This window comes from Podarcis gaigeae (genome assembly GCF_964106915.1).
Source record: "Podarcis gaigeae genome assembly, chromosome: 7".
NCBI classification, from domain to species: Eukaryota; Metazoa; Chordata; class Lepidosauria; order Squamata; family Lacertidae; genus Podarcis; species Podarcis gaigeae.
In genome coordinates this window covers 5,255,721-5,279,809 of record NC_139683.1, presented here as the reverse complement: position 1 = coordinate 5,279,809, position 24,089 = coordinate 5,255,721, and the positions used below count along the sequence as shown (strand labels likewise).

At 43.7% G+C, this 24,089-nt stretch overlaps 1 protein-coding gene across 1 annotated transcript in view; it reads right to left on the bottom strand.

Annotated features, from left to right (window-relative positions):
• The window catches only part of TSNARE1 (t-SNARE domain containing 1), a 398,451-nt gene that overhangs the window by 8,419 nt on the left and 365,943 nt on the right, over positions 1 to 24,089 (bottom strand). The window contains exon 11 of the mRNA XM_083749428.1: positions 2,316 to 2,430. Coding sequence (XP_083605554.1) covers positions 2,335 to 2,430 — 96 coding nt within the window. The 3' untranslated portion in view covers positions 2,316 to 2,334. The remainder of the gene's footprint in view (positions 1 to 2,315; positions 2,431 to 24,089) is intronic.

The window sequence follows — 24,089 nt, the reverse complement described above, 5'->3', positions numbered from 1 at the left end:
CTCTTGTTCCCATCTTGGAAACCCTATGGTTTCCCTTTCATACTAATATCAAACCTATAAGGTCAGAGTGTCTGCCTTGCACACACAGTTTCATCAGTGGGACAAAGCTCACCCCACATATTCCAACTTGCCCCTGCAATTATTTACCCTGGACACCTTAAGGTGCTCAAGCGGGTACTGAAAATATCCTAAAGTAGGATTCAAGGTGGACCAAAAGAAATAAATACACCAGCGTTATGTTGATTATGGCTGCTCATCCAAATTGAGAGAAGTATAGTAGTCATCAGTATACACAGAAAATTCTCAAATCCTTGGTTAGTTCTCTACTCTGAGGATAAGGGAGATGGATCAAACATCTCCAGGAGTTTCTCCAAATCTCTCTTCTTGCTCTTCAAAGCTGCTCCAGGGAAGGAAATGACATACTTATAGAAAGGGCTTTGCAAAGGAGCAGCAAGGGTCTCTCAGTATGAGACACAGCTGGCTCCTCTGTGCTCACTGAGCTGAAGAATCAGTGGTGCATTTTCTGCTTTAGAAACTTGGGAGGATGACAGCTGGCTCAGCTGTATTTCAGAGAAATTATTTCTAAGGAGAGGAAAACTCTGTGGGAACTTACTTCACCTTGACATTGCAGACAGTAAGTTCCATTTTGTGTGCATTGGTATGGATGGAGGAGTCTGGACCCCATGCCAGGGTGGGTGAGGGCTGGCAGAAATGCTGGACAAAGCCATGAGACACTGAGCCAGGAGACGTTTTGGGGCAGTCAGTAGCAACAAGGAGCCAAAAGCAAACACTAGACGACAACAGTGAGCAATTTAAAGGCAGCAATAGCTGGCCATCAGCACCAGAGGATTCAGGACCAAGGACAGCTCCCAGGAATCATGGATGTTGCTCCAATAAGACTCAGAGCTTGGCAGAACCCATACATATAAGGTCAGACTGATAACTACATATATGGAAGGCTGCCTGCCCCCTGTAAGAGTCAGAATGTTCACATAGAACAGGGGGCACCACACATTTTGAGCCCCTGGCCATATCTGGAACTTTGAGATAGTGTTGTGGGCACCAGTCACAAAATGGATGTCATGGGTGTATGGCGTAACACAAAATGGCTTCCATGGGGGCCTGGTGTAAAGGCTGCCATATCTTTAAAAAACCACAGAGCAAGAAACAGGAAATGGTGTGATCATATCCAACCCACACCACACATCACAGGGAACATGATGTCTCCATTAGTCTCTGCTGTGGTCTCCCACAGAGAAAGGTTCTTTGCACCTTTCCTGTGTTAGGAAGAGATGGATGGGTGACCAACACTGACATCTAATGGAAGGTGGACATGGTTAACAGAACATGTGTTTCATGTGGGGAAGGCTAGTGCCTATGCAAAGAGGAACTGAGCAAGAAGAGGAAACAGTCAGTCATGCATTGTGAATTTTTGAAGGAATATTGACCAAAACCTTTTGCCATACGAGGTCCTGGTAGGCACCACATTGAGAATCCCTGCTTTAGACTCTTGATTGTGTGGCCTCTAGATGCACCTTCAACAAAAGGCAGATACATAACCACTGACCCTTGGGCTAAAACTGCTTTAAACAGGAGGGCCATTTTGGTAGGATTGACTATAGCCTTTTACTATATAGTACTAAGTTAAATACTCCCTACCAGACACACACCTGTGATCTTACAACAAATTTAATTGAGCAGATGCCCAGGTGTACTGCTCCTTCCTCTGCAGCAGGGGTAGCTAACCTGGTGCCCTCCAAATGCCACTGGACTCCCAACTCCCTTTATCTCCAGCCAGGATGGCTAATGGCCAGATCTGATGGGATTTGTAGTCCAATAACTATGTGAGAGCCACAGGTCATCCATCGCTGCTCTACAATCAAAAGGAGAATAGCAGCTAGAGAGATATTGTGATACACTGGGGGTGTTGAATGACCTTTCAAAGCTAACTGTGCTTAAACATATTTCATGTAATATATCCTGGGAGCTGGATGTAGTATGAGGCAGTCTTCACCAACCTAGTGCCCTCCAGTTTTCTTGGATTAAAACTCCCATCAACCCCAGTCAACTGGCTGCTGAAGGTGGTGTGGGAATTGGTTAGAAATGTCAGAAATACCAAAAATTCTACCCACTTTGGCAAATAAAGCCAGACAGCACAGCTGCAATACATTTCATTTTACGTTTTGACCTAACCAAGTTGCTTCCACACTAACCAAAAATAAAGTTGCTGCTCTTGCCCTATAACAGCTCCCTTGAGCCATCTGGTTTTCTTAGCTTCTGCATCCATCCTATGAGATGCCATGAGAAGCACCTACCTGGGAAAACCCAGAGGGTTTAATTCTTGACCGAAACAGAGATGATTATGATGATGACCAGAAGAACTGCCAGGCCGGCGGATATGACGCAGCACTTGACCCTCCTGGCTCGTCGCTGAAACAGATAAAGGAAAGAAACCAGGATGAATACATTATCCTCGAGTGGTAGGACTGGCTGATCGCTATGGGACATTGGGTGATGCCTTCTGAGTCAACTGCAACTGGGAGCTGATTTGCACATTCAGAGAAATGGAGAAAAGTAGGTGCATCATGAGTGAGGTACTTGGAAACCATGCATCTTGATATGCGTACATTAGACATCCCCACCAGCTTTGGCCAGTGGCCCAGCTGCACCCTTATCTGCACAGGGGCAGCCTAACTACTGCTGTCTTTGTTCTGGTAACCTCTAGGTTCAATTACTGCAACACGTTATGTGTAGGGCTGCCTCAACTACTGCAGAATTCAGTGGCCAGGTTGCTCACCGGGGCAAGATTTTTTATTACACCAATCCTGGCCTGACTGCACTGGCTACCAATTAAGTTTCCGGGCCCAATTCAAAGTGCTGGTTTTGACCTATAAAGCCTTAAATGGACCAGGACCACAACACCCGAAGGACCACCTTTCTCCATATAAACCTGAGAACATCATCTGAAGCTCTTCATTGTGTGCTTCCTTCACAAGAGGTCCAGAGGGTAGCAACAGGAGAATGAGCCTTTTCTGTGGTGGCTCCCCATTTGTGGAATGCTCTCCCCAGGGAGATTTGCCTGGTGTCTTCATTACATACCTTTAGGCACCAGGCAGAAATGTTCCTCTTTAACCAGGCCTTGGGCTGATTGAAATACAATGACCTTTTGAAATGTGTTGTGAAAGGGGGTATTATTGGGTTGTCTTTGTTTTTGTTATGTATTTTGTGTTTTTTACATTGTGATTCTTTGTTGTGAACTGTCCTGAGATCCATGGGTAAAGGGCGGTACATTTCTGAACACAATTCAAAGTGTTGGTGCAGATCTTTCAAGCCCTAAACAGCCTCAGCCCAGTATACCTGAAGGAGCGTCTTCACCCCCATCGTCCAGCCCGGACACTGATGTCCAGTGCCGAGGGCCTTCTGGCGGTTCCCTCACTGCGAGAAGCGAAGTCACAGGCAACCAGGCAGAGGGCCTTCTCAGTGGTGGCACCTGCCATGTGGAACTCCCTCCCATCAGATGTCAAGGAAATAAACAACTACCAGACTTTTAGAAGGCATCTGAAGGCAACCCTGTATCGGGGAAGTTTTAATGTCTAATATTTTGCATTTTTTTAATGTGCTGTAAGCCACCCAGAGTGACTGGGGAAACCCAGCCAGATGGGTGGGGCATAATAATAATAATAATAATCCCATGTAACCACATTTTCCCCCCAACCTTACCCTTCCAACCCCCCTCCCCGGAATAGTTACTACCTTCCCTTCAATCTCAGCAAGAAGCAGCAGCAAAGCTTTGTGCAATCTGCTGTAATAAATGCTATTAATAGCCACAGCAACTTGCACCTACAGCTGCTCCTTGCAGGCTCTGGCTCTCTGGTAGATGCAGGAGAAAGGAATAAAGTCTTCAGAATGAGCCATTTCCCCTTTGTTTATTGGTGCCCGATCTTCCATGCTAACTGAACTTCCGCTCTCCTTTGATCAAATCTGTTGTTCGTGCAGTTCCCACGCATTTCTGGTAAAGAGGGCAAGAAGTCCATGCTACTGAGAGAGAACCGGGCAAAGTGACCTTTTAAAAGATGTTCGAATTATAATGCATTGCCCGAGCCCGGCAACCTTTAAGGCAAAAACTTCCTTAAAATGTATTTGCTGTGAAACATCACTGCTTTGACAGTGCAGCCTGGAAAGGCCAATTGTATCATTAACCACGGGGCGGGGGGGTTGTCTGGTGGAGAGGAGTTATTTAAATTGTGACTGAGTTGCTATATGTGATGAGTGCTGGAGGTGAAATAGTTAAACAGGTTACCCAATCAGGACCCAGGGGGTGGAGTCAGGGGGACTATAAAACCAGTTCTGGGGGGAGTTCGTGAAGGAGTTCCTTGGGAGTTGGGTGGTTGGTTTGAATGGGAGTGAATTGGGATAGAGTTTGTGGGTAGGTTGAGTTAATGTAACAAAATAATCTGAGTCAGGAATAGTTAGGGGCTACAAAGACAAGTAAATATCTGAGAGGTGGTTTAGTGAGTGAGAGCAAGTAGCAGAAGTTATAGGTCTGAAGAGGCACCCCATGAATGTAATTGACTGATACTGTTTATGAAACCACAAACTTGTTAAATTGCAATAAATAAACAAAAGTTTATGTTCCAATTTAACCCTGACTGGACTCAGTATTGTACCAGGTAGGGCTGGGTGGTGGCAGCGAGAAATAAACTGGTGGCACAGGGATCAATAGATGGTGAAATGTCCAGGGACCCTGTGTGATTGCCACACTATGGTCCTTAACAGGATGTTCAGGAAGATCCAGGGTCTCCTTGTGTGACACCACTTCTTAAAGCTAATCACTTCTCCTTCTCCTTCCTGGTTTTGTCACATGGGCGATTCCAGCCATTTGGGCATCTTGCAAGGACAAAGATGGCATCATGACACGGGTTAGCCAATACGACTTGAGCATGTGAATTAATCACTGGGGGCAAATAAAGCCAGCTTAGAGTGAGATACGTTTTAATGAACAATGCCGGCCAGTCAAGGAACATGAAGTGGATGAAATTGCTGCTAAATTATACCGATAATTAGATAAGTTGTCTTCATCCACTCAATAATTTGGTCAAATTAGACCCACTCCCCTTTCCCCACACATTGCATGACAATGGCTCAGATGACTCTTTTCTGTATTCTTATCTCATTTTATCATCAACAATCCAAGAGACACAATAGGCTGTGAGATCAAGGCTACCTAAAAAGAAGGGATTCAAGGATGAGAACGAGGCTTATAGAAATGGGAGTCCATGGTCCTACAATCACTTCCCTGGCCATCCTAAGCTATCAAGGATATTCCAGCACATGTGAAATGATAATTATTTTATTTATTTAAAATATTTGCACATGCTTTAAGCTTAAACATGGAAAGGAAGCTAGGTATGCTACTGATTAGGCTAAAGATAGGTTTAATCCTGCAATTCAACTTCCAATGGAAGCCACACAATAGCCATGTCAGAGAACTGTAGAGATGGAAGGGACCACAAGAGTCTAGTCCAACCCCCCCCCCCCTGCTATGCAGGAATTTTATGCCCAATGAGGGGCTTGAACCCACAGTCCTAAGATGAAGAGTGTCATGCTCTACCGAGGTATTGTAAAATAATATCTTGGCTGTTTCATCCTCCAGCGAATGCTTTCTGCCCCAACCTAGACAGCATCTTAAAAAGCAAATACATCACCTTGCCGACAAAGGTTCATATAGTTAAAGCTATGGTTTTCCCAGTAGTGATGTATGGAAGTGAGAGCTGGACCATAAAGAAGGCTGGTCACCAAAGAATTGATGCTTTTGAATTCTGGTGCTGGAGGAGACTCTTGAGAGTCCCATGGACTGCAAGAAGATCAAACCTATCCATTCTGAAGGAAATCAGCCCTGAGTGCTCACTGGAAGGACAGATCCTGAAGCTGAGGTTCCAAGACTTAGGCCACATCATGAGAAGAGAAGACTCCCTGGAAAAAAACCCTGATGTTGGGAAAGATGGAGGGCACAAGGAGAAGGGGACGACAGAGGACAAGATGGTTGGACAGTGTTCTCGAAGCTACCAGCATGAGTTTGACCAAACTGCGGGAGGCAGTGGAAGACAGGAGTGCCTGGCATGCTCTGGTCAATGGGGTCACGAAGAGTTGGACATGACTAAATGACTAAACAACAACAACAACAACAACAACAACAACAACAACAACAACAGCTAGCACCTCACCATCTCTCATCCAACCAGAGTCCTCAAAAACACTTACTCAACCCAATTTTTCTACTGTTCATGCAGAGCCCTCCTTGTACCTTATCTGGAGTTGTTTGCCACCCTCACATTTGGCTGTTAGGTTTTTCCTTAACTGGTTCTTACCAGTTTTGTGGTCAAGCTGCATCGTTAGACTGCCTCACAGATAGAAGGTTTTACAGAGTTTCTATCTCATAGGAGAGTGATCAGAATTCAGCAGATGCTGCCTAACCCTAAACCGATGATATTTTGCAGATAACAAACTGAGCAAGAGCCCGGTAAATAATACAAGGAGCAATAAAACAGAGAAGTTTGTCTTTTTTAGGTCAGGAGACAAACTCCTTCAAAACCAATTTTCCTACCAATTCCTCCAGCTGCCAAATCTCTTTCTCGCTGACAACTAACTCCCAATTCCCAAATGCAAACTTCCAGCCAATCAGAGCCAGGTGTCAGCTGGATCAATATCAAAATTAACCCTTTGAGACACACTCTAAGCCAGCCTTTCTCAACCTGTGGGTCCCCAGATGTTGTTGAACTACAACTCCAATCACCCCTAGCTAGCAAGGCCAGAGCTCAGGGATGATTGGAGTTGTAGTCCAACAACATCTGGGGACTGTCGGAATCTCCGCTCGCACAAGCTGATAAAGCCTCATCTTCCTCCTAGCCGAGCCTTCAGAATCGCCTCCCGACATGTTTAATGACCTGAGCCTTTGATGAGGCTCCAAGGCACATTCTTCATCCATTAAGCAGAGTTACCAGCACAGGGAAGAGACAAGAGGTTTGGGCTACATTGTAAAGAGTTTTATTTCAAAGCTGCGCAGTCAGAAAAGACATCCTCTCTCTATGAAAGCAGAGAGCAACTGAACAAAGGAACAAAGGAAACAGGAAACCACTAATGTCACATTCCGTCTCCTCTCCCATGAGACTTCCAATAGCAGAAAGGTCTCTGGAATGTAAACAGAGTCCTGTGACTCCAAGCAGCTGCACAGTGATAAGAACAGAAACTAACAGGGACCCACAGGTTGAGAATCACTGCTAAGCGATCCGAACCCCCCACTCCAGTGCCAAGTAACATGGGCACATTAATGCCCCCAAGGAGCTAATGGTTGGTTGCGAAATGCAAGACTTGCCAGATTGTTCCTACCATTTAACTTCCTAGATTATCTAGGCCTCGGGGTCATCTCAGGATACAGGCAATTAACTTCAAGTAAACTACTTGAAGAGGAAAACTTTTCCTCCTTCATCTTATCCACTTACGTGAAGGGGGGAAAGAAATTGAGGACAGACCAACCCAAAGTGATTACCAAAATAAGCGGATTACAGCTAAAGAGAAGTTCTAATGACATAAAGAAGCCAGCGCTAAATGATGATCTTTTTCTTTTTCAAGTTTAAGTACAAGGGATATGACAACCCGACGGAATGCATGTGATACATAACATAAGATTTCTCACGTGGAATCCAGATTTATATATAAGTAGCTGTCAGGACTGCTAGAAGAGAGGGAGATAGGGAAGGTGTCGCCTCTGCTAAGCCTCTGAGCAGGACACCAAAATCCTGGCTCTGTGGCCAGTTTTATAATCTGTAGAAACAAGTTGTTGTGTTTGAGGGGTGGGAGGCAGGAGTAGAGAGGGACATCTGCACTGTGGTACTGGCTCCTCAAACTAACTAAAGCTTAAGTTTTACTTTCCATATAGGACTGAGTAATAAATCAGAGGTGGGATATGCAATCACCTCTGTTGCTTCGTTATCTTCTTTCTGCTAGCTGGAGTTTCTTTCCTGGGGCAAACTTTCACTCAATCCACACCCTTGGTGTGGAGCTTGAGGTGCCACACAAAATAGCAGCTGCTGGTCAAGAAGAATTTGTTATTCTATTTCCTTGTTCTCATCCTCCCATTCTTCCTCCAGGAAGGAAGCGCAGAGCAGCTAACTCCCTGGAGCCTGGCAGGAGTTGAGAGCCCAGCGTTGTCTGAAGGGTCACAGGTTCCCTACTCCTGCCTTTTGCTTCCATTTAGTGGGCATGATCGTGGGCAGAATCCTCTCCTCAAAAGCCAGCTCAGTTGGGCTTTCTCCCAAGGAATGGTGTGTAGAATTATTATTATTTTTTTTATAATATTTTTTATTAGTTTTATGAAATACAGAAAAAAGAATAAAGAACGTATTATAAAAGTAAAAAAGAAAGGTTACAAATTTTTCTTACTCCTTTTTCCAAATCTGTTGGACTTCCCCACGTCCTCCCAACCCTGCATTCTCTGTGATGCATAACGTCTGCAATTTGTTAACTTATTTCAATACTTATTATATCTTCCTTTTTATCATGTTACCCAATTTCAAATGTATTATAACCCGAATCATGTACATTTTCATTTTAACACAATAAAGTTGTTTCATTATTCTATCTCTGACTCCTTGTACCTTAATTTCCATTTCTTTAATTTAACCTTACTGAAGCTAGAATTTCCTAAAGGGTGCGTTTTTTAACATTCATACAACTTATAATGTTTTTCCAAATAGTCTTTAAATTTTCTCCAATCCTCCTCGAATGTTTCTTCTCCCAAGTCTCGGATTCTGCCAGTCATTTCGGCCAGTTCCATATAGTCCATCAACTGCGTGTGCCATTCCTCCAGTGTGGGTAAATCTTGTGTCTTCCAATATTTTGCAATCAGGATCCTTGCTGCTGTAGTAGCATACATAAAAAAAGTTCTGTCCTTCTTAAACACTCTCCGGTCCACCATGCCCAGAAGGAAGGCCTCTGGTTTCTTAGGTAAGGTAAATCTCAGTACCTTTTTTAGTTCATTATGAATCATTTCCCAGAATTATTAATCTGTATATGATGGAAGCTGCCCAGAGTGGGTGGGGTGACCCAGATGGGCAGGGCACAAAGAATAAATTTATTATTGTTGTTACTATTAAGGCTCTGAAGATCATTGATCCAAAACACCCAAAAACACCCACCCACCCCACTCACACACAGAAACAAAGTTCACCACATCCAGTCACAACAAACCAACCAACCATACCCTAGACCAACCCCAACCTCTCTCACCACCAAAGGAATACAAGAGTATATAGTAAAGAGAACCGACACAAGTGACACTGACACAAAACCCCACACATACACTAAGTCAGGCATCCCCAAACTTGGCCCTCCAGATGTTTTTGGACTACAACTCCCGTTATCCCTGACCACTGGTCCTGTTAGCTAGGGATGATGGGAGTTGTAGTCCCAAAACATCTGGAGGGCTGGGTTTGCTTATGCCTGCACTAATGTCTCAACAAATTAAAATGATCTGTAGAAAATGTAACTTGAAAAAAGAGACACTGCCCATACTTTTGTAAACCAAGAAATCTTTAATAAAAATATATTTCTTAAAAAAAAAGAAAGAATATGCTATCATAGGTACTTGGGCCCAAAGCTGAATGATCCAATCAATTTACAATTAGGAATGGCACAAACAACTACTTTCCTGTTCCCAAAGCAAAACTGAATATTACGGCCTTAAACAAGACACAGATTTGTGGATAGTTTTTATGTGTCCAGCGGGTCTGGGCAGTAACAACTCAATACACAAGATAGCATGCAACTGAAGCCCTCTGAACAATGATGGTTCAGAATGTTCTTATAAATGGGATCGATGCATTCTGCACCCTTTTCCAAAATGGAGAAACACGTGTGAAACAACCCATTCTGTTCTTTTTTAAAAAATGGAAACCTATAAGGCAGGGATAAAGAACCTAGTTCCTTTCAGATGTTGCTGGATTCAACACCCATCATCCCTGATGGCGGCTGTATTGCTTGGGACTAATGGGAGCTGGTGTCCAAAAACATCTGCTGTAAGAAAGGACAGCAGCCAGCCAGATAGATGCCCATGAGCAGAACCTGACGGCAATACTTGAGCTGGCATTAATATCTCACTGAACGAGCTCCAATGCTTCATTCATGGTGAAATGAATGTAAATCCTAGGCACCATTTATCCTCCTAAAGCACAAGCTTTTCTACCTATCCCAGTCTTGCTGTTTTTCTCTATAGCTGGGCAAAGAAGATTGCATGCTCCCTATGGGTCTCAAAGCAAAGGAGATCTGAGCGATGCTAAACAACGTCTAATCCAGGTAAACAGTCACTATCCACGGCCATCTCCGGCATGCATCAAATTAGGCTAAACAAATTTGTCCTGTAGTTTTAGGGTTGTTTGAAATGAACGTTGAACAAATGCAAGTTTGCCTGGTTTGTATGCTGTTATACATATTTCTATTTACTTGGCGACCGAGCATGTTTCTCCATCCCGTTCTTGTACCAGTTTGGAGAGATGCTTTTGGAGCTCTTCACAACCTCTTTTTGTTTTAAACTTTCAGTCACAAAACTTGAGTTTACCAGACATTAAAAAGAAACTATTGCTGTTTCAATCTTCTTGTTGTTTACTCGTTTAGTCGTGTCTGACTCTTCGTGACCCCATGGACCAGAGCACGTCAGGCACTCCTGTCTTCCACTGCCTCCCGCAGTTTGGTCAAACTCATGCTGGTACCTTCAAGAACATCCATCCATCTTTCCCAACATCAGAGTCTTTTCCAGGGAGTCTTCTCTTCTCATGAGGTGGCCAAAGTATTGGAGCCTCAGCTTCAGGATCTGTCCTTCCAGTGAGCACTCAGGGCTGATTTCCTTCAGAATGGAGAGGTTTGATCTTCTTGCAGTCCATGGGACTCTCAAGAGTCTCCTCCAGCACCAGAATTCAAAAGCATCAATTCTTTGGCGATCAGCCTTCTTTATGGTCCAGCTCTCACTTCCATACATCACTACTGGGAAAACCATATCCGGCAAATACCTATTATGATTTATACTTTGTACAGCCAAAATAGCAGTGTTTCCTCCCCTTCTCATCATCCTTCCCCTCTTTCCAGCCCCACAACAGTGGCCCAAAAGCCATGTCTTTCTCCAAGTTCCTCTTCTGAATGTTGCTGTGTTGTAAATATCACTGCTGTGTTTCTTTCCAACTATAAAACCAGAACGATCCTACTTTGTGATAGCATGGGCATCAAGAATTGATTGTGCCCTTTCATGATGGGTCTTGGTCTTCCTTTTTAGCACTGTATCCCAAACACTCCGCCCTCCAAATTCCTACGTCCATGTGCATGACACAAAATTGGGGAGAGGCATTTTCTGCAATTTTCCGAGGTGGGGGGGAAAGGATGTTTGGAGGGCAGACAGCTTTACCTATAAAGAAGCAGCAGATATTTCCTTTCTTTGTTTTATTTTTAATTTATATAATGGAAAAAAAATATGAGAGAAAGAAAAGGTTTAAAGTGCAGCCGAAGGAGATGTAAAAAATATGGGAAAAGATATACAATGAGCTGAAGAAAATGTTCCAATTAACATTGGTAAAAAAAACCTGAAGCATTTTTGTTGGGGATTGTAGGAAAAGACCTGCCAAGGAAATTCAGAAATATATTTATGTAAGTGACAACGGCAGCAAGAGTCTTAATAGCACAAGGATGGAAGAATGAGGAAATCCCGATCAAGGAACTGTGGCAAGAGAAACTGATGGACTACACGGAACTGGCGAAATTGACACACAAACTATGTGATAAGGACAACTATGCTCTGGTCAGACCTCACCTGGAGTACTGTGTCCAGTTCTGGGCACCACTGTTCAAGAAGGACACTGACAAACTGGAACGTGTCCAGAGGAGGGCAACCAAAATGGTCAAAGGCCTGGAAACGATGCCTTATGAGGAACGGCTAAGGGAGCTGGGCATGTTTAGCCTGGAGAAGAGGAGGTTAAGGGGTGATATGATAGTCATGTTCAAATATATAAAAGGATGTCACATAGAGTCTATGACTTTAAAGAAGAATGGGAACCTTTCACAAAGTACTTAAAGAAACAACAAAATGAACGGGACTCCTTGGCAGGTTTTGAATAAACATATACAATTTTTTTATTGGTAATATATTGATAGATTAATTAAGGATCTTTACAACCTTATAATATGCAGAAAATAACATGTACTGAGAAACCAGGGTGGGAGGGGGGTTTCTTTTTGGGGGAGGAGGGAGGGAAAAATGGGGGGGGGTGAATGAGGATGATGGATTTTTGATAAATTGTTATGTTGAAATTCCTATTTTTTAAAAAAATAATAATTAAAAAATAAAATAAAGAGCAGCCAAAGGGACAGGATTTGTGTGGTATGTTCCAAACTCAGTTTAACCCTTCGTGTCCTCAGATAAACACCTGAATCCAGATTGTGGTTCTCTTTTTATCCTGGAGATGGCAAAAAGATACAGGGAAGTAGCAGAATCACAAGGCAAGCTTAAGTATTTCCCCCTGGACTCTTCCAGAGAAGTCCTTTTCATTTTTTTAAAAAATAATATTTATTAACAGTTTAGAGACTACAAAAGAAAGAAAAAGAATTAAACAAAACAATACAATACAAAAAAAGACACTACATAACACTAACACTAAAACATTGAATTAACAAAACAAAACAAAAACAATTTAAAACACATCCAATAATTTCAATATCTTATCTTTCATTCACTTGTTTCAAAGACCTCCTCACACCTCCCTTTTTGTGTTCCACTTCAATTAACTGTTTCAGCAATTCCTTTCCATCTTCCTCTGTTTTCTGTCCTGTAATTTATCTTAACATGTTCTAACCTTATTTTTTCCCTTCAATATATTAATAATCGATTTGTACTTTTCAAACGCTATTTCACTTCTTGAGAGAAGAAGAAAGTCAGATGTTACCGACTTTCCCAAAAGAAAGTTAATGTCTTTGTTTCAGAAGCAGTGCTAAAGCAAACGACAAAGGTGGAGACGAGGGGACGTTCCCAGCACAGGCCCCCGCCCCTCGCTGCCTGCAAATTAATTAAACAATTCTATTAGCTGGGCTTTCACTTCTGACACTCGGCAGCTGACATTAATTGGGCTACAATCAAGATAGTAATTCAGGTTAATTGGAGTCCCACTGTCAGCAGCGATCAGCTTGCTTGAATGTGCTCCTGTCATTTAAGAATAATGAATCATGGACGGCATGATTGGAAGGCATGGCAAGGCTGGTGGATGGCTGAAGGCCTTCTGCATATGAAAGCTGGCATCATTCCTGGCTTTTCAAAGGCGGGGATCCTTCATATGGTGTTTGGGATCCAAGAATGTCACGCCGAGTGTGTTGAAATGGAATAATTGGATGGCTCTTTTTCACACCCTTGTGTGCCAGAGACAGAAAGTGAATCCAGATTTCTTGGGGCTATTCCACACAGAGTTATATAGTGCAATCCGCGGCGTTTGGGCACAGAATTGTTCCTTGGCAGAAGGGACAACTTGCCAAAAATGGCAGGAGACCTGTAAAAAATGCATAGCGTCATGGGCTTCAGTCAAGGTCACTGACAGGGTCAGCCATGAAAAGAGGGGCAGATGCAAAACATTTAATGGGAAGGTCCCTCCATGCAGATGGGTTGATTCTAGAGGTTCATAAAGCTATGATAAATCGCTTTAAACTAAAATAAGATTATTTACATGCCAAGAAAAACCCCTACAGAGATTTCACCCCAGCAAAGACCTCCCTCCCCCAACGCAGCTCAAATTTTACTTTACAAGAAATGTGGCGGCGCAAACGCAGACCTTTTTTTTTTTTCGTGGCAGCATTCTGTTTTCATGTATTTTATTCCTGATTTGTCTGGTGTTTCATTGCATGCTGTTCTGTTTTGAACAAAGTGTGTTTCTAATCATTTGTTGCAAGCTCCCTTGGGAGCTGATGTTGGTGGAAAGGCTGGAAGTAACTGTCTGAGGCAGAGCAGAGTCAAATACAGTCTTTTTGCTGAGAAAATTTCTGAGATTTTTCTTTTTCTCAGAGACACCTTCCTTGCTAAACAAACAAACAAACAAACAAACAAAGTCCACTTTGAATATTCCAACCCCCTGCAAAAAATATCCCAGTGGTTTTTAGTTTATATTTTTGTGACAGTTGCCATTCCCCCCCCCCCCCCATGGGACTCTCAAGAGTCTCCTCCAGCACCATAATTCAAAAGCATCAATTCTTCAGCGATCAGCCTTCTTTATGGTCCAGCTCTCACTTCCATACATCACTACTGGGAAAACCATAGCTTTAACTATACAGACCTTTGTCGGCAAGATGATGTCTCTACTTTTTAAGATGATGTCTAGGTTTGTCACTGCTTTTCTCCCAAGAAACAGGCGTCTTTTAATTTTGTGGCTGCTGTCACCATCTGCAGTGATCATGGAGCCCAAGAAAGTAAAATCTCTCACTGCCTCCATTTCTTCCCCTTCTATTTGCCAGGAGGTGATGGGACCAGTGGCCATGATCTTGGTTTTTTTGATGTTGAGCTTCAGACCATATTTTGCACTCTCCTCTTTCACCCTCATTAAAAGGTTCTTTAATTCCTCCTCACTTTCTGCCATCAAAATTGTGTCATCTGCATATCTGAGGCTGTTGATATTTCTTCCGGCAATCTTAACTCTGGCTTGGGATTCATCCAGTCCAGCCTTTCACATGATAAATTCTGTATATGTTAAATAAGCAGGGAGACAATATACAGCCTTGTCCTACTCCTTTCCCAATTTTGAACCAATCAGTTGTTCCATATCCAGTTCTAACTGTAGCTTCTTGTCCCACATAGAGATTTCTCAGGAGACAGATGAGGTGATCAGGCACTCCCATTTCTTTAAGAACTTGCCATAGTTTGCTGTGGTTGACACAGTCAAAGGCTTTTGCATAGTCAATGAAGCAGAAGTAGATGTCTTTCTGGAACTCTCTAGCTTTCTCAAAAATCCAGCACATGTTTGCAATTTGGTCTCTAGTTCCTCTGCCCCTTCCAAATCCAGCTTGCACTTCTGGGAGTTCTTGGTCCACATACTGCTTAATCCTGCCTTTTTAAGCATAACCTTGCTAGCATGTGAAATGAGAGCAATTATGTGGTAGGTGAAGCATTCTTTGGCACTGCCCTTCTTTGGGATTGGGATGTAGACTGATCTTCTCCAGTCCTCTGGCCACTGCTGAGTTTTCCATATATATATATATATATATATATATTTGCTTTCGTAGATTTTCACGGGTACAGGAATGCAGGTTTTGGTGTCCTCGGGTGTCTTCCCGTGTAAAAGTTGGGGTGTCTAGGCGACGTTTCGACGAGGTCTCACTCGTCATCTTCAGGCTGGTGCTTTCGGCTTCTTGTTACTGGAACAGAGCGGGATCTCAATGTTTGAGTTCCTATAAATACTGTAGAGGGGGTGTGGTGTCTAGCCTCCAATGTTCTGGGCAGAGAGGAAGTTCCCAGGCTAGTGTGCCTTTTCTTCTTTTGTTCCTTAATTACTTGAGAGATACCTTGAGTGATTTCTTGAGTGATATCCTGAGTACCACTTAGGTGGGTCATTAGGTGTGGATTAGTTGCTAAAGTCTTTGTGTCTTGACCTCTTGAACTTTGTGAAGAGTTTTCCTGAGAAGATGGCTGTATTGCACTTAGTTGTGCTTTGGCTTGGCTTCGTGTATAGGGGCGAGCTGTGGTTTTGTGGCTTGTGTCAGCCAGATCTGTGTAGGGATTGCAGGGGGGTGCAGCATCCGGAGGTGCCACCATGGATTGGCTACTGGATGGTGTCAGTAATTCATCTGTGGAGAGGGTCTGGGTTTGGGTCTGGTGTGGTTGATTGGTGTTGGCGTTCTGTGTGCCTCTGGATCTGGTGTCAGTTTTTGTGGGGAGGGCTAATTTCCAGATGTCTGGCAAGCGGGATGTGTCGTCACGCTTGTTCATGTTGTGAGGGTGTTTCTCTATCTCGATGGCTTCCATGATTATTCTCTTGTGGTGATGTTCCGTGTTAAAGAGCAATTTGGAATCTGCAAAATTAATTTCGTGTCCTGTTTCTTTCATGTGTTGGAAAAGAGAGGAAGTTTTTTCTTCTTTTTTGACGGCATTCTTGTGTTCTGCGATACGTGCATTTATTCGTCTGTTTGTTTGTCCAATGTACGTGGCTGGGCAGACTTTGCAGGGTATTTCATAGATCCCTTGGTTTTCCAACTGGATTTTATCCTTGGGGTTTCTGAGGATATTGGCTATTTTTTGGTTGGTGCAAAAGGCTGTTTTGATATTGTGTTTATGGAGGATTTTGCTAATTTTATCTGTAGTGCCCTTGATATAAGGAAGGAGGGCCATGCCATTGTTTTCTTCTGTGTCTTGGTTTTTGGGGGGTGTTTCCTTTTGGATTAGCTTCGTAATCCTGTTTTGCTGGTATCCATTGGCAATTAACACATTTGAGAGATTCTGTAACTCAGTTGTCAAGTGGTCTTTGTCAGCCAGGCGTTTGGTTCTGGAGATGAGAGTCTTGGCTACGGAGTTTATTTGTGCAGGGTGGTGGTGTGATTGTGCATGTAAGTAGCGGTTGGTGTGTGTTTTTTTCTGGTAGATAGTGTGTCCTAGGGAGCCATCAGGTTTTTTGTAGATTAGGACGTCAAGGAAGGGAAGTTGGTTGTTGGCTTCTATTTCCATAGTGAATTGTATTTTGGGGTGTAAGTTGTTGAGATGTGTGAGGAAGCTATCCAGTTTTTCCTTCCCGTGTGGCCAAATTACAAAGGTGTCGTCAACATATCTGAGCCAAAGTTTGGGTTTGTGTTCTGACTTGTCTAAAGCATTGGTTTCAAAGTGTTCCATGTACAGGTTTGCGATGACCGGTGAGAGGGGTGATCCCATAGGTGCTCCTTCTATCTGTTTGTATCTTTGTCCATTGTGGATGAAGTACGTGTTGGTTAGGCAGTGGTTGGTCAGGTCCAAGATGTATTCGGGGGGATTGTATTTGTTTTGAATAGCTGTCAAGGCTTCATTAATGGGCACTTGTGTGAAGAGAGATACAACATCGAAGCTCACAAGTAGGTCATTAGGATGTAGGTTTTGCTTCTTTATTGTTTCTATGAACTGGAAGGAGTTTGGTACGTGTGAAGAGATGGATTCTGCATAGGGCTGAAGTTGCTTGGCGAGAAATTTAGCGAGATTTTGTAGAGGTGAGCCTATGGAGCTGACTATTGGTCTGAGTGGTGTTCCTTCTTTGTGTATCTTGGGGAGGCCGTAGAGTTTGGGGCATCTGGATGATTTTTCTCTGGGGATGATTCTTAGCTGGATTTCTTCACTGATAGGAGAGGCTTTTATTTTGGATTTGGTGGTTTTTTCCAGATAGGTGGTGGGATCTGTTTTTATAGGTTTGTAGGCAGGATCTTCCCCTTCATGGATCACTGCCTTGCCGTGGCGAAGGGGCTTGAAGAACTCAGAGAAGCTATGAACTATGCCGAGCAGGGCACCCAAGATGAACAGGTCATAGTGGAGAGTTTTGACCAAACGTGATCCACCTGGAGGAGGAACCGGCAAGCCACTCCAGTATCCCTGCCAAGAAAACTCCATGGACAAAGACAACAGGCATATAAAAGATATGACGCTGGAAGATGAGCCCCTCAGGTCGGAAGGCGTCCAACATGCTACTGGGGAAGAGCGGAGGGCAAGTACAAGTAGATCCAGAGCTGATGAAGCGGCTGGGCCAAAGCCGAAAGGACGCTCAGTTGCGGATATGCCTGGAAGCGAAAGGAAAGTCCGATGCTGTAAAGAAAAATATTGCATAGGAACCTGGAATGTAAGAACCATGAACCTGGGTAAGTTGGAGGTGGTCAAAAATGAGATGGCAAGAATAAATATTGACATCCTGGGCATCAGTGAACTAAAATGGACGGGAATGGGTGAATTCAGTTCGGATGACCATCATATCTACTACTGTGGGCAAGAAACCCATAAAAGAAATGGAGTGGCCCTCATAGTCAACAAAAGAGTGGCGAAAGCTGTACTGGGATGCAATCTCAAAAATGATAGAATGATCTCGATACGAATCCAAGGCAGACCTTTTAACATCACAGTAATCCAAGTTTATGCACCAACTACTTGTGCTGAAGAAACTGAAATTGACCAATTCTATGAAGACTTACAAGACCTTATAGAAGTGACACCAAAAAAGGATGTTCTTCTCATTATAGGGGATTGGAATGCTAAAGTAGGGAGTCAAGAGATAAAAGGAACAACTGGCAAGTTTGGCCTTGGAGATCAAAACGAAGCAGGGCAAAGGCTAATAGAGTTCTGTCAAGAGAACAAGCTGGTCATCACAAACACGCTTTTCCAACAACACAAGAGACGACTCTACACATGGACATCACCAGATGGGCAGCATCGAAATCAGATTGATTATATTCTCTGCAGCCAAAGATGGAGAAGCTCTATACAGTCAGCAAAAACAAGACCTGGAGCTGACTGTGGCTCAGATCATCAGCTTCTTATAGCAAAATTCAAGCTTAAACTGAAGAAAGTAGGAAAAACCACTGGGCCGGTAAGATACAATCTAAGTCAAATCCCTTATGAATACACAGTGGAAGTGAGGAACAGGTTTAAGGATTTAGATTTGGTGGACAGAATGCCTGAAGAACTATGGATGGAGGCTCGTAACATTATACAGGAGGCAGCAACGAAAACCATCCCAATGAAAAGGAAATGCAAGAAAGCAAAGTGGCTGTCCAATGAGGCCTTACAAATAGTGGGGGAAAGAAGGCAAGCAAAATGCGAGGGAGATGGTGAAAGATACAGGAAATTGAATGCAGATTTCCAAAGAATAGCAAGGAGAGACAAGAAGACCTTCTTAAACGAGCAATGCAAAGAAATAGAGGAAAGCAATAGAATGGGAAGAACCAGAGATCTGTTCAAGAAAATTGGAGATATGAAAGGAACATTTCGTACAAAGATTTCCACAATAAAGGACAAAAGTGGAAAGGACCTAACAGAAGCAGAAGACATCAAGAAGAGGTGGCAAGAATACACAGAGGAATTATACCAGAAAGAAATGGATGTCTCGTATACCCCAGGTAGTGTGGTTGCTGACCTTGAGCCAGACATCCTGGAAAGTGAAGTCAAATGGGCCTTAGAAAGCACTGCAAATAACAAGGCCAGTGGAAGTGATGGCATTCCAGCTGAACTATTTAAAATTTTAAAAGATGATGCTGTTAAGGTGCTACACTCAATATGCCAGCAAGTTTGGAAAACTCAGCAGTGGCCAGAGGATTGGAGAAGATCAGTCTACATCCCAATCCCAAAGAAGGGCAGTGCCAAAGAATGCTCCAACTACCGCACAATTGCACTCATTTCACACGCTAGCAAGGTTATGCTTCAAATTCTACAAGGAAGGCTCAAGCAGTATGTGGACCGAGAACTCCCAGAAGTGCAAGCTGGATTTAGAAGAGGCAGAGGAACCAGAGACCAAATTGCAAACATGCGCTGGATTATGGAGAAAGCTAGAGAGTTCCAGAAAGACATCTACTTCTGCTTCATTGACTATGCAAAAGCTTTTGACTGTGTCGACCACGGCAAACTATGGCAAGTTCTTAAAGAAATGGGAGTGCCAGATCACCTCATCTGTCTCCTGAGAAATCTCTATGTGGGACAAGAAGCTACAGTTAGAACTGGATATGGAACAACTGATTGGTTCAAAATTGGGAAAGGAGTACGGCAAGGCTGTATTTTGTCTCCCTGCTTATTTAACTTATATGCAGAATTCATCATGCGAAAGGCTGGGCTGGATGAATCCCTAGCCGGAATTAAGATTGCCGGAAGAAATATCAACAACCTCAGATATGCAGATGACACAACCTTGATGGCAGAAAGTGAGGAGGAATTAAAGAACCTTTTAATGAGGGTGAAAGAGGAGAGCGCAAAATATGGTCTGAAGCTCAACATCAAAAAAACGAAGATCATGGCCACTGGTCCCATCACCTCCTGGCAAATAGAAGGGGAAGAAATGGAGGTAGTGAGAGATTTTACTTTCTTGGGCTCAATGATCACTGCAGATGGTGACAGCAGCCACGAAATTAAAAGACGCCTGCTTCTTGGGAGAAGGGCAATGACAGGCCTAGACAGCATCTTGAGAAGTAGAGACATCACCTTGCCAACAAAGGTTCGTATAGTTAAAGCTATGGTTTTCCCAGTAGTGATGTATGGAAGTGAGAGCTGGACCATAAAGAAGGCTGATCGCCGAAGAATTGATGCTTTTGAATTATGGTGCTGGAGGAGACTCTTGAGAGTCCCATGGACTGCAAGAAGATCAAACCTCTCCATACTGAAGGAAATCAACCCTGAGTGCTCACTGGAAGGACAGATTGTGAAGCTGAGGCTCCAGTACTTTGGCCACCTCATGAGAAGAGAAGACTCCCTGGAGAAGACCCTGATGTTGGGAAAGATGGAGGGCACAAGGAGAAGGGGACGGCAGAGGACGAGATGGTTGGATAGTGTTTTCGAGGTTACCAGCATGAGTTTGAGCAAACTGCGGGAGGCAGTGGAGGACAGAGGTGCCTGGCGTTCTCTGGTCCATGGGGTCACGAAGAGTCGGACACGACTAAACGACTAAACAACAACAACAACAACAGGCAGGATCTTGGAGTAGCTTTGATATTTTTGCTTGGTAGTCCGATGTGTTCATCACCACTGTGGCATTACCTTTGTCTGCTGGGAGAATGATTATGTTGTTGTCTTTCCTCAGGTTGGTGAGTGCTTTCTGTTCTTCTTTGTGTAAATTGCTTCTGGGTGGTTTGCTGGAGCAGAGGATGTTGGTGACTTCAAGTCTGATTTTATTGGCTTCATCTGGGTTGAATTTGGTTAGGCTAGCTTCGACTCCGCATATGATGTTTTCCGTGGGGATGCGTCTCGGGGCGACTGCAAAGTTGAAACCTTTGGAGAGTACTTTGGTTTCAGTTGTGGTGAGGATCCTGTCTGATATGTTATGTACTGTTTGTTTCATGGGTTGCTGTGGAGGGTGGCCGGGCTTCTGGCGTTTCTCTAGTTTGTGGAGTTTGTTGGTGTGTGTGTCTGTCTTATGTGAGGTCTCCGTTTCAGCTCTCCAGACGGCTAGTTGTTTGCATTTGTCCCAGAGTGCAGGGTGGATTTTGTTACAGAGTTTGAGGTGAAGAGTGAGTAGATCTTTGTTGGTTTGGTCTAGTAGGTATCTTTTCTTGTGTAGTTCGTTTCTGATTAGGGATAGTTCAGTTCGTTTCAGGATCCTTTCGGTGGCTGGGGTTTTAGAATGGAATTTAAGTTGGAAGCATGTGGGAATTAATTTGTTGTCTCGGCAGTTGCGTAGGAACAAGAGATCACATAAGATGGTGGCTCTTCGGACTTCTAGTTTCTCGTAGGTTCTTGTCAGCTGGAAGGTTTCCTCCCCGTAGAGGTAAGATATTTGCTTTCGTAGATTTTCACGGGTACAGGAATGCAGGTTTTGGTGTCCTCGGGTGTCTTCCCGTGTAAAAGTTGGGGTGTCTAGGCGACGTTTCGACGAGGTCTCACTCGTCATCTTCAGGCTGGTGCTTTCGGCTTCTTGTTACTGGAACAGAGCGGGATCTCAATGTTTGAGTTCCTATAAATACTGTAGAGGGGGTGTGGTGTCTAGCCTCCAATGTTCTGGGCAGAGAGGAAGTTCCCAGGCTAGTGTGCCTTTTCTTCTTTTGTTCCTTAATTACTTGAGAGATACCTTGGTTGATTTCTTGAGTGATATCCTGAGTACCACTTAGGTGGGTCATTAGGTGTGGATTAGTTGCTAAAGTCTTTGTGTCTTGACCTCTTGAACTTTGTGAAGAGTTTTCCTGAGAAGATGGCTGTATTGTTGTGCTTTGGCTTGGCTTCGTGTATAGGGGCGAGCTGTGGTTTTGTGGCTTGTGTCAGCCAGATCTGTGTAGGGATTGCAGGGGGGTGCAGCATCCGGAGGTGCCACCATGGATTGGCTACTGGATGGTGTCAGTAATTCATCTGTGGAGAGGGTCTGGGTTTGGGTCTGGTGTGGTTGATTGGTGTTGGCGTTCTGTGTGCCTCTGGATCTGGTGTCAGTTTTTGTGGGGAGGGCTAATTTCCAGATGTCTGGCAAGCGGGATGTGTCGTCACGCTTGTTCATGTTGTGAGGGTGTTTCTCTATCTCGATGGCTTCCATGATTATTCTCTTGTGGTGATGTTCCATGGCCCTCCTTCCTTATATCAAGGGCACTACAGATAAAATTAGCAAAATCCTCCATAAACACAATATCAAAACAGCCTTTTGCACCAACCAAAAAATAGCCAATATCCTCAGAAACCCCAAGGATAAAATCCAGTTGGAAAACCAAGGGATCTATGAAATACCCTGCAAAGTCTGCCCAGCCACGTACATTGGACAAACAAACAGACGAATAAATGCACGTATCGCAGAACACAAGAATGCCGTCAAAAAAGAAGAAAAAACTTCCTCTCTTTTCCAACACATGAAAGAAACAGGACACGAAATTAATTTTGCAGATTCCAAATTGCTCTTTAACACGGAACATCACCACAAGAGAATAATCATGGAAGCCATCGAGATAGAGAAACACCCTCACAACATGAACAAGCGTGACGACACATCCCGCTTGCCAGACATCTGGAAATTAGCCCTCCCCACAAAAACTGACACCAGATCCAGAGGCACACAGAACGCCAACACCAATCAACCACACCAGACCCAAACCCAGACCCTCTCCACAGATGAATTACTGACACCATCCAGTAGCCAATCCATGGTGGCACCTCCGGATGCTGCACCCCCCTGCAATCCCTACACAGATCTGGCTGACACAAGCCACAAAACCACAGCTCGCCCCTATACACGAAGCCAAGCCAAAGCACAACTAAGTGCAATACAGCCATCTTCTCAGGAAAACTCTTCACAAAGTTCAAGAGGTCAAGACACAAAGACTTTAGCAACTAATCCACACCTAATGACCCACCTAAGTGGTACTCAGGATATCACTCAAGAAATCACTCAAGGTATCTCTCAAGTAATTAAGGAACAAAAGAAGAAAAGGCACACTAGCCTGGGAACTTCCTCTCTGCCCAGAACATTGGAGGCTAGACACCACACCCCCTCTACAGTATTTATAGGAACTCAAACATTGAGATCCCGCTCTGTTCCAGTAACAAGAAGCCGAAAGCACCAGCCTGAAGATGACGAGTGAGACCTCGTCGAAACGTCGCCTAGACACCCCAACTTTTACACGGGAAGACACCCGAGGACACCAAAACCTGCATATATATATATATATATATATATATATATATGGTAAATAAATGAGCAAGTTAGGTTAAATGGATATGCAGAAGATAGTAAATATAAATTTAAGGAACCGCAGAAAGAGGGGAAAGGCAGACAAGTTTTAAAATGTCAACATGAATGTAAAATTAGTGAAATGTATATATCTGAAAAGGAGAGAGAGAGAGATTTATTTTGGTACAGCCTAGGGCTCTGTTTCCTCCAAGCCCAGACTCTGCAGCTTACTGTTAAAACTGTGGAACTTGCTCTTACAGGAGGAAGTGACAGCCACCAACTTTGATGGCTGTAAAAGAGGATTAGATGAATTCATGGAGGAGAGGGCTACTAGATGCTCTGGTCCTGCTTGTGATTTTCCCAGAGGCATCTGGTTGGCCACTGTGAGAACAAGAGGCTGGACTAGGTAGGTCATTGGGCTGATTTCCCTGCAACTTCTGACGGACATCTGGAAACAAATGGTTTTGTCCCTGAGTAAAACAACAACAACAACAACACTGCTTTCTTTGATGTTCTGAGGAAAACATGACCAGCAAAATTAATGACTATGTCCCTTCTCTGGGAGGTTGAATGGGAAAGTCACGGCAAAATACTCTTGACACTGGGCTGGCTCAGCCTGCGAATCATAGAATCATAGAATCATAGAGTTGGAAGAGACTACAAGGGCCATCGAGTCCAACTCCCTGCCAAGCAGGAAACACCATCAGAGCACTCCTGACATATGGTTGTCAA